Source organism: Nanorana parkeri, unplaced genomic scaffold (genome assembly GCF_000935625.1).
Source record: "Nanorana parkeri isolate BGI_ZX_2015 unplaced genomic scaffold, ASM93562v1 scaffold1376, whole genome shotgun sequence".
Taxonomy (NCBI): Eukaryota; Metazoa; Chordata; class Amphibia; order Anura; family Dicroglossidae; genus Nanorana; species Nanorana parkeri.
In genome coordinates, this window is record NW_017307644.1 from 235,745 (window position 1) to 247,112 (window position 11,368).

The 11,368-nt window shown below is 41.9% G+C and overlaps 1 protein-coding gene across 1 annotated transcript in view; it reads left to right on the plus strand.

The window, feature by feature from the left end:
* Positions 1-3,718, plus strand: part of LOC108797972 (pendrin-like) — a 63,368-nt gene extending 59,650 nt beyond the window's left edge. The window contains exons 17-20 of the mRNA XM_018569661.1: positions 1,097-1,151; positions 1,315-1,457; positions 2,702-2,776; positions 3,575-3,718. Coding sequence (XP_018425163.1) covers positions 1,097-1,151; positions 1,315-1,457; positions 2,702-2,776; positions 3,575-3,718 — 417 coding nt within the window. The remainder of the gene's footprint in view (positions 1-1,096; positions 1,152-1,314; positions 1,458-2,701; positions 2,777-3,574) is intronic.
* The last annotated feature ends 7,650 nt before the right edge of the window (positions 3,719-11,368 follow it).

Consider the following 11,368-nt stretch of genomic DNA (forward strand, 5'->3'; position numbering starts at 1 on the left):
ACACACACACACACAGTGTGTATGTATATATTGTGAGAGTGTTAGATCGGCAGCAGGTGTGTGTCACGCCATGGATGGGTTCACACCACGGAAAGTTGGCACAGCAAATGAGGCTTCCGTCTGGTGAAACACAAGTGCAGTTTATTTACAACAATTTAAAAAAAAAAAATTGAGCAAAATAAACAAAACATGAAAATAAACCCTTGCCGGTTGGCCACTTACTACATACACAGTATCCCTCACTATCAGCTAAGTGCAACCTGGTGCTGCCCCTAGCACCTATCTCCCTATTCAGTCAACTGCCACACAGACAAGTTTGTTTTCTTTGTCACCACACAGGTCAGTAGAACGCTTCCCCAGTCTACTCAGGCATGAAACTGGTTTCAGGGTGGATCCATTCTCTAAAGGTGGCCATACACTTTACATTCATCGCAAGACCTTAGTCTTGCGATGGTTGTAAAGTAATTAAAAAAACGTACGATCTGCCAATCTTGGACAGGCAGATCATACTCTCGATCATCGCAAGCCCGCCCCCCTGAGGGGCGGGCTTCCGATGACCGCAATGCTGAACGGGCAGTGTGCGCGTGCGCACACCGGCCCGTTCGGCATTTGTCTCCCGAGCACCGTTCAAACCAGCCGAAAAACGTACGTTTTTCGGCTGGTTTTCTAGCGTGCTCCTTAGACAAAAGACGTGCGACCGTATAGTAGAAACGGTCGCACGTCTTCGTTCACACTGCTCGATTCTCGTACGATCGCGGGATTTCGAGCGATTCTCGTACGAGAATCGAGCAGTGTATGGGCACCTTGAGAAGTCTAGTACTTCTTATAGAGGCCCTAATGATCCAGCTTCCTTCAGCTGGGCTCATTACCTGTACCATTCCAGCCTCCCAGCACTCCTTCTAGTGGAAAAAAATCTGCATACATCTTGAACCTGGGAAACACATATATGCCATTCTGGATACACCCAGGTGATTTCACCTGCCTGCTGCCACATAGTATATATGCATATCATGCAGGATATCGTTATATAATATAATGATATCCTGCATGAAGCAGAAAAGAACATGCAAATGATTTCTAATTTTTTTTTTTCCAGATATATAAAGAATTCAAGAGAATTGATGTAGATATTTACTTTGCAGCTTGTGAAGGTATGTATAACACCGGCCTAATTTATTAATCTACAAGGGATGTCAAAGTGATTTCACACACAGAAGCCAATAAAAAACAATATTGTACCTGCTAATCCAATAAAAGCTGAGATTCAACTAGTTGCTATTGGTTATTGTTTGCTTACATCATCCTTTTTTATAGATGCTATACTCAAGAAACTGGAAGTCTGTTCCTTCTTTGATGATACAATCAGGCATGATATCTTCTTCCTTACGGTACACGATGCTGTCATGCAATTAGAACAGGATAAGTATAAACCTGGACACGATCCCTTAGTAGAAAAGGTATGCAGATTGTCAAAGTATTTATTTAAATTACAAGACTTACTTTTGGAAAAAAAAAATGTTAACATAGATACTGTTGGAGTTAGAAAAAACAAAGGTAGATGCAGGGCCAAATTTACTCTCTCTGAGTAAAGGGCGGGTTCCTCAATGCAACCCCCTTCCCACCAATGGCAACAAGATGGCGGGGATGGCAGGGTTTAAAATATTTTTTATTATAGTTTTAATTTTTTTTCTTTATTGTTTTTTTTTCTTTATTTGTTTACTTTTTAAAATTTGTATTTTATTATCTTCTACTTTTTTTTATTTTATTTTTTTTACTTTTTTAGCACTTTTTACATTTTAATTATTATTTCTTATATCGTGCAAAAGTTCATTTATTTCACTAATGCAACTTAAAAGGTGAAACTAATATATGAGATAGACTCATTACATGCAAAGCAAGATAGTTCAAGCCGTGATTTGTCATAATTGTGATAGTGGTCCAAAGTCCTCTTTTCTGATGAGAGCAAATTTTGCATCTCATTTGGAAACCAAGGACCCAGAGTATGGAGGAAGAATGGGGAGGCACACACTGCAAGATGCTTTAAGTCCAGTGTGAAGTTTCCACAGTCTGTGTTGATTTGGGGAGCCATGTCATCTGCTGGTGTTGGTTTTCATGAGCTGTAAGCCATAATCATCACAATTATGACAAATCACGGCTTGAACTATCTTGCTTTGCATGTAATGAGTCTAATAACAAAATGTAAGCAACTGGGAACAACAGCAACTCAGCCACCAAGTGGGTAGGCCATGTAAAATGACAGAGCAGGGTGAGCGCATGCTGAAGCGCACAGTGCACAGAAGTCGCCAACTGTCTGCAGAGTCAATAGCTACAGACCTCTAAACTTTGTGTGTCCTTCAGATTGGCACAACAACAGTGCGTAGAGAGCTTCATGGAATGGGTTTCCAAGGCCGAGCAGCTGCATCCAAGCCTTGCATCACAGAAACAGGTGCCAAACCAAAAGGTAAAATAGCCCAAGAAGCTTCTAATTGTTCATAATTGTAATCACATAAAACTGGCCATGTGTTTCCGGGGAAGACATTTCTTCTTTTGATTAAGACAGGTGTTCTTTAACAAATTCCACTTCTCCACATCAGCTGATGTAGAAGCACTCATCACACTACAAATGATTTAGAAATTGTAAAGTTCATAACTAACGAGGTATGTAAACTGAAGAGAAGTATTTGAATTTGTTTTTCATTAGATTTCACTTATGAAGGACTCCAAGGATTTTTTGTATGTCAATCCAGACTACCAAGAGCTACAGGAACCAGACGAGGTTAGTACCATGTCTCCTTTTGATGGGACACGTTATCCTTAATACTTAAAGGGAAATTGTATTGACAGATTAATGGAGGTTGCCATTACTAAACTTTCCTTTGAGAATGCTACTTCCCTGGCTTTCATTCTGATGCTTTGAATACAGTGCTGACTGAGCCCGCTGACCTGGAACAAGTATTGAGATAAGTTGTTGACACTTTCTGACACTCAACATGCTTATTTTGGGACTATGTTGTTATTATAGTATTCTATTCATATCAGCCAACTTCACATTAGTATTCTAAAAGCTAATGTTAATGTATTTTATATATTTTAAAATCACTTGAACTGTGGCATGAAGTCCTTAAGAGAACTTGAACTGTGAAAACTAAGCCCAAAAAGGAATGAAGAGGAGTCATCGGGGAACAGCTCTGACATCAAGGAGCACAGATCTGCTCCTCTACCAAGATGGCCATCTTGATGGAGGAGCAGCCATTTGCTCCCCGATGTCTGTTCTATGATGATATAATGGCTGGAAGGGGAAATGACCAAGAAGCAGCAGGAGAGGTGCAGAAAGAACAGATTTACAGAATGGATGAAGCAGAAGCAGGGGAGATCCTTGCCTTCATGGTTCTGCCCAAAACATAAATTGTATCGCAGTATCTTCAACAATGACTGGGGATGCAACTGCTCGACTGCTCCTCCCCCTTTCCACTTCGCAGTGCTGTACCCTTCTTTTCCCTTTTGTTCAGAACTGTTGGCCTCTTGGGAGTTGAATGTTGACCTGCATAATTCAGCTCCCTTCTTGTGAGCCCAGGCTGCAATTGATACACCCCTCATCATGCAGTCTAGGCTCACAGGGAGTGGGTGGAATGACGATGGTCATCATTCAACTCTGAAGAGACCAACGGTACTCAGTAGTCCTGAGTGGTGCTTAGAAGGAAGGACCATCAACCTCTGAAGAGCAAGTATTCCTGACATCTGTGGACTAGCCTAAAGACTGCAGGAAAAATGTATAGAGTTTGAAAAGAAGCTCATGTGAGTTTCAGGGAGGGGATCTGGGGCTTCAGTTAGAGCTGAGCTTTATAATATACAGTATTATACTGTCATCAGTGTGTACATCCTAACAAAGGTGTTTCTTCTACAGGCAATGAGAGCATTGGCATTCTGAAGAAAAAGAAGGTTGTTCTGGTGGATATTGACCATTATGGACTCTACTTTTGTCTACTCTCTTTGTTGTCTCATGTATAATTAAATTAATTCTATCAAAAATGTATATAATCAGTCACCTATGGGTTTATATCGTTTTGTGGGGTATTTATAAAGAACCCATAGGCATACAATATGTAATAATCTGAATCCCTACTGAATTGTTATCATAGTGCATCAATACCGCTCAGAGATTACTTACTAGAAAACTGGGTAAGTTTGGGGACATTACAAATACTGCTGAAAATGTGTTTCTTATACATAAAGAGTTAATAAGAATTGGCAGCAGTGCGAATAATTTTGTAATGAAGAGAGAAATAAAACATTTATATGTGCAGGAGAGAAGAGCCAGAGGGTATGCTAACAGGCAGTATGTGCAGGAGAGGAGTGCGGATGGAATGACAGTATGTGCTTGAGAGGTTATGATGCCAGTTAGTATGTGCAGGAGAGGAGTTTTGGAGGGGTGGACAGTATATGCAGAAGAGGAGTGTGGAAGGTATAACAGCAGGCAGTATATGTAGGAGTAGAGTTTGAAGGGTATGACGGTGGGTGGTACGTGTATTAGAGGAATGTGGAGAGTATAATGGGGGGTAATATGTGCAGAAGAGGAGTTTGGAGGGTATGGCAGTGGCCAGTATGTGCATGGAAGGAGCTGTCATAGTGTGAAATGGGGTAGGGGGAGGTTAAGGCTTGTAACTTGTCATGTAAGCTGCTGGAGGGGGGAGGGGGGGATCACTAAAGCTGTCCAATCTCCTTCCTGAGCTCAGTGCTGATAAAGGATACTCAAAAATGGTCATGTAACAAAGGTGCTGCCCGGATTCATTACAAATAAACCAAAGGCTTAGTAAATGAACAATTTGACCCTTTTAGAGAATCCCAAACATGGTGTCTACCCTGAAATAAGGCAGACGACAAATTGGCCTCCATGACGCCTCTCTCAGCCTGCTACTGTACTGTGATTTTTGCTTTGACTGGGAGAGAATACAGATGAACAACAGTACACAGAGCCCTCCCTGAGAGGTAAAACTGCACTATTAGGACAACTTAATAGTAGAGATTTGGATCCTTACATATACTTGGACTTGACTGGTTCACTTGAAGTTCTTTTTAAACAAGGTACAACATATGCCCCCTTTATCTTATATGAAAAACTAATTTCTTAGATTCTAGAACCTGTTTTGATATAAAACTTGCTACCTTAAAGGAAAATCCAACTTTTAACCTCTAAAATCTTTTTACCATAACACTATCTATTTCTAAAGATCAACTCAAATACAGTTTGTTGAACCCGAATGTGGTCTCTTCCTAAAAAAAAGTACCCTTGCAGTACAGCTACCCCTCTGCTGCAAGGATTAAGTGCCCATTTTAGTCTAGAGGCTGAAATAAAGCTGATTTACTCACCTGATCCTCGGTCCTTCTGGGATGCCAAACCGGTCGCCATCTCTTCTCCCTTGGGCTAAGGACCGATGACATCATCACATCCTAAGCCAGAGCAGTGGGGGAGTGCCGTGACCGCTGACTGCCTTGGCAGCCAAGGTCAGGTAAGTAAAACAGCTTTGTTTGAGCCCCCTACAGCCATGGCTGGGAAGGCCTCCTTTGAATTCTGACAGCTGTGCTGATTACACAAGCTGCACCAATGGAAATAGCTACAAGGCCCTGTTATTAGATACTGTTACACTCACTCAGGATTTGGGGAACAGCTTTTGTAACTGACAAGAAAGCTGTTAAACCTAAGGGGCCTCCTAACATCAAAAGTTGTCTTCAGGCCCCCCAATGGCCACTCACATGATTCTTCTGTTTAAAATATGGAATTCTATTGAGACTGTAAGCTCCACGGAGCAGGCCTGTCCCACAATATTCTATTGTTTGTTACATTGTTATGCCTCTTAATTGTGTTTCTTGAATTGTACAGTGTTGTAGAATATGGCGAACCAGGACTCTAAGAAAATATATATATTATATGCAAATAAATATACAATTTTAAATACAAATATAATATAATATTAGCTCTATGATCCTTTACAATGGGAACAATGTTTTTCTAGTATCCAAGTCCCTCAAACTTCCAGGTACATTTGCAAAAATTAAAATTTTGATAAAGCCAATTAAAGTAAACTTGCACTCTGTATTATTTAAGAGTCACACTGTAAAGTGAGTTACAACATTTTGTTAGCTCCACCCACTACTTATTTGTGCCTGTAAAACGTCCTATGCAGACATTGAATTTTTGAAAGTCAGTATCTGTATAAAGCTTGGCACGCCCCCTTATTGATTGTTTTTGGATGCTGCTATTAGCCACTTGAGAATCTGAAACTACTGGGCTCCCAGGGCAGAAAGAGGGATAATTTATGCAAAGTACAGGCTTACTTTAAAGCAGGGGTGTCAAACTCAATTATATCGAGGGCCGCATCAACATTATGGTTTCCCTCAAAGAGCCTGTAAGACTATATACATAAATCTAATCTTTATCATAATTGACTCTGCATTCGATTATCACTGGTTTTAGTAATAACTTAATACCTAGATCTGAAAGTAGAAGTCTAGGAAATGGCCTGGTGGGCCGGATTCGGCCCCTGGGCCTTGAGTTTGACACGTGCTTTAAAGAAATATAAATAGGGCTGTGGAAATTAAATATTAATTTCGCAATTAATCGTTAAACTTTTTGATCGATTCAAATTATTTTGATCGCTAATGAAAACACTCACCTCTCCGTCGGCTTCCGGGAGTCCCATCGGCAACGTCACCGGACTCCTCTCCCTTCCCCAAGATGCTCTGTCGGCTAACGAAGGGAAGGGGAGAGGAGTCCGGTGACGTTGATGTCCGTGACGTCTAATGAAGGGAAGGGGAGGAGTCCGGTGATGTTGATGTCCGTGACCTCACCGGCCTCCTCCCCCCTTTGTTAGCCGACGGAGCCACTTGGGCCGGTGAGTTTGCCCAAGAAACTTTCTGCACGAGCGCCAGCCAAGGCATTGGCCTATACACATACAGCACAGCAATGAAGTAATAACATGAACTAGGATCACACTAATCCAGCACGTTATTATTCTGAGTTGCCCCACTCAAGCAGCGGCCATATTGAGTGGGGCACGTGAGATTAATAACGTGCTGGATTAGTGTGATCCTAGTTCAATTTATTACTTCTTTGCTGTGCTGTATGTGTATAATAGGCCAATGTAGTTGGATCTGTATGTGCGTTATAATTAATCGAAATTAATCGATTAAAAAAAAATTTGCCAGCCCATATATAGAAGACACAAATAACTGCAGCTTTGTGATCATTAATAAATCGTTTACATGTATCTTTTAAGGGATATCTATGGTCAAAATAAAAAAAATAATTCTGATCTTTCACAAGTTCAATCCCACTCCTAAGAACTGTAGCCATCTAGAAGTTTGTAAACTTTCTTATTGAAGATGCCCATAGGATGGACTTCCTCAATGCAGTGACATCATTTCACAACAATTGTGTGTCACCACCCTTACAGAGCCTGCCTTCTGAACAATGAAACATTAGCATTGCTTGCTGGAAACAATGCATGATGGGATATGTAGTCACATCAAGCATCAGAGAAAGAGACACAAAGCACAATGGGAGTCCAGGAAAGTGTTAAAAGTTATGGACAAACGGAAGGCAGCACTCACTACAGAAAAAGGGAGTGAAAGGGCACAGAGGTGCACAGGTGCTAATAGAATTTTTTTTCAATTGAGCATAACATTAAAGATCAGCGATTCATTTGATTGACATTTTAAGGTCTCAGATGTTATTTTTATGTTGTAACTAAATTGTAACTGATAAAACACCATTGCCGGTAATATTAGGAGACAACAAGCTGCTGTCCACAACTACTTCTGATAATAAAATTATATTATGGATTAGCAACCCTGAATCTGGAGTCTATCTTATTGCGTTCAGACCTAGGTGTTGAATTACAGGTAGCCCACCTTGGTTGTTATAGTGTGTATAATCTAATGGGTTCTGTGCTACTTCATGTAGACCAATAGAGGGCGGTAGTACATTGTAGAACTAAAATTTCATAGAAGTATAACAGATTTGAGAAGCTGGCGGGTGAATAAACCTTCTAACTGGATTAAAATAAAACTTTTGGGTGGACTAATCCTTTAATTTTATACATCTCCTTGTGCTGCCTCATGCAACAGATATAACTTTTGGGCAGAGTGATCCTTGAATTTAATGCATCCGCTTGTGCTGCCCCATGCAACAGATATCAATTTTGGTGGATTGGTCCTTTAATTGTATGCATCTCCTTGTGCTGCCCCATGCAACAGATATGATTTTGGTGGACTGCTCCTTTCATTGTATGCATCTCCTTTTTCTGCCCCATGCAACAGATGTACCTTTTGGGTGGACTGATCCTTTAACCCTTTTGCAGCCAAGCCCTGCCTAACACTTTTGACCTCAGCCAGCCCCACCATTTTTGCAATTTTTCACAGGTTTTTAAATTTTTCACTGCTGCTTTTAGAGTTTGCAAAAGACCCCCCAAACCATACATTTCCTGAAAGAACAGGACCGGTAGAAGAAAAAAAGATGGTGCTACTAATGTTGTAGGTCCAGCTATAATTGCGCAAATGTTTATCAAATCAATATTAAACCAATAAAGTAATAAAGTTTTATTGTTTTTAAGTGTTACGTACAACAAGTAAAGTATTTGTTACGAGTACAAACAATACAATAGGTACAACATCAAATCAATATTAAACCAATAAAAATACATAATTAAATTGATAAAAACACACTAAAATCAGTATCAGCACACACAAAACAAGCATAAATTACAAGATTCCGACTAAATCTAACAGTTAAAACTGTACTGAGTTAAATAACAAATATTTGTACATTTTAAATTACGCCTTTTTGTAAAATGGTAAAAGAAACAAAGGAATGCAAAACTGTAAATAAGCAACTTATGTTAAAAATCTGTGTTGTGGTAACGCCCAATCTGCAGTGCTGTTTGTGTGCTGTGTTGATGTGTGTCGGGATAAAATGATGCAGGAATATACTTAATCGCAACACAGGGTATCACAATGCTTTGCCATGCACTGCCACACATTTCACCGCCAAAAAAACTGGGCAGGATTACTTTAAAAAGTGTGGCCACATCACCGGTCACACATTCTAACGTAGTGTAACATGGTGCCAGTAAAACCTGCCAGGTTGGCAGGAAAAGTGATAGATGGTAGATACATTTCTCCACGGATCCTTAGATTCATCATCTAAGGTAATGCCAGCATAGAATTGGAGGTAAAGAAAAATAGCTCTTTACCTTGTATTGGTAAAACAAATCTTGGGGCTGGTGTTACTAGGAGTCTGATAGAGCTCTGGGTGGGACAGACTCCTAGTTCCATGGACCGTAGTTTAGTGAAGACTGCACAGAACTTCATTAGTGTGCAGCTGCACCTAGCTTGGGGGAAGTGTGTGCCTCAGTGCAAGGAGAGACAGTGTGCTGAATGCAGCAAGTTATGTGTTTGGAGCCAAGCCTGTCAGCAGGACAGGGTTCTGTGGATGGACTGTAACTGTTCCCATAAAGGAAACAGACCCAGCTCAGCGGACTATCGCTAATACCCAGTAAGGCTCAGTGGAGCAGACTTTCATTTGTTTATGACAAATTTACATTTTTGGGCTGGATGCCTGTAACCTTTTTTTTTGGCAACTGATTGCTGTCTGGAATTAAAGCTGGCATTTTTGTTGAAGAGACTGCGAGTTTGCCTCTACATTGAGATTGGTTCCCTACAGTAGTCACAAACTTTGATAGAACAGAGGCCCTGTATGTAATCATTTAATCAGAGAAATAGATTATAATAGGCAACACTACAGTTTAATGTTCCCCATTATAATCCACTTTTCTAATTAAATGAAATAACAGCACACAACCCTCGCCCCATACACCTCCGCCCCCTTCCCCCTGCGGCTCGGACTTTCCCAGCCAGAGCCTCACAGGATCGCAGCTAGACGGTGTGTGCACTGCAGGGGGTGGGGTGTGTGACACACACACTTCTCCTCTCCCGCCACCTGTTACTAGAGACGCGGCTGGGAGAGGAGATGAGTCACAGGACCCGCCCCCTTACTGAGACGCCAGTCGGCAGTGCCCAGGACCGGACCTCAATGGGCCCCCCCACAGCCTCAGGCCCCGATGCAGCCGCAGCGGCGGTATTTCCACCCCTGCATAAGCTTATACCAGAAGGGTCAAAGCCAGCGGTGTAAAGGTGGCCATACACTATCCAACCATCGCAAGACCTTAGTCTTGCGATGGTTGTAAAGGGATTAAAAAAACGTACGATCTGCCCATCTTGGATGGGCAGATCGCACTCTTAATCATCGCAAGCCACCCCCCCTGAGGGGAGCGGGCTTGCGATGACTGTAATGAGGGGCAGGCTTACGCTGACTGCAAAAGGGCAGTGTGCGCGTGCGCACACCGGCCCGTTCGGCAGTTGTCAAACCAGCAGGCCACCAACTCGCCGAGAATCGTACAATTCCCGGCGGGTTTTCAAACATGCTGGTTCGATGGAAGACGTGCGACGAGAATCGTGCAGTGTATGGGCACCTTTAGGCATACTGACGTGGCCAGCTGGAAACAGTTGTGTTGCGCTGTATGCCTTACATCGGTGGCACAGAAAGGGTTAACGTGGCACTAAACTCAGGAGTTAAATATTAAAAATGCATTCAAGTACCTTAACTATTAACAAAAATGTATATTAATTGTGTATCACTCGGCTGTAGATCCTGAAATCATCTCTGAATTGGTGCTGACACTGTCCTTCCTTCTGGAGGGTGGCTACTTTTGTTTTCCATGTTCCCTGTGTGTGTTGTAAAGTAGCCACCGCTCCAAGCTCACTCCCGTGATGGACTACAATCTTATGTTTAGTTTACTAATTTGTATTGAGATTGTAGTCCATCGGGAGCCAGCTTGGAGCATTGACTACTTTACAACACACACAGGGACCATGGGGAACAAAAGTAGCCAACATCCAGAAGGAAAGACAGTGTCAGCACCAATTCAGAGATGATTTGAGGATCTACAGCTGAGTGATACACACATAAGATACATTTGTGTTAATAGTTAAAAGAGAAGTATGGGGTAAGTGTTTTTCCCCATAGTTCTCTTTAGGGTCAGGGGAGAACATATACTACCCTCCTCCCACAACCCAAAGCTCAGTATATAGCGGGCTATTGCCCGCAATATACTAAGAATGCTGCAGCCAGGACGGATCTCCACAATACTGTCGAGATCCACCCAGCTGCATGAGTGACCGCTTTGTTCTCCCACTCAGTGTTGGAGGATCAGAGAGGGGAAGGAATCCCTGCGGGGAGTGATGACTGACAGTCACCACTGCAGGAAGGCGATCGGGAAGTAAACGGATCGGCGGCATGTTTCTGCTCACTTCC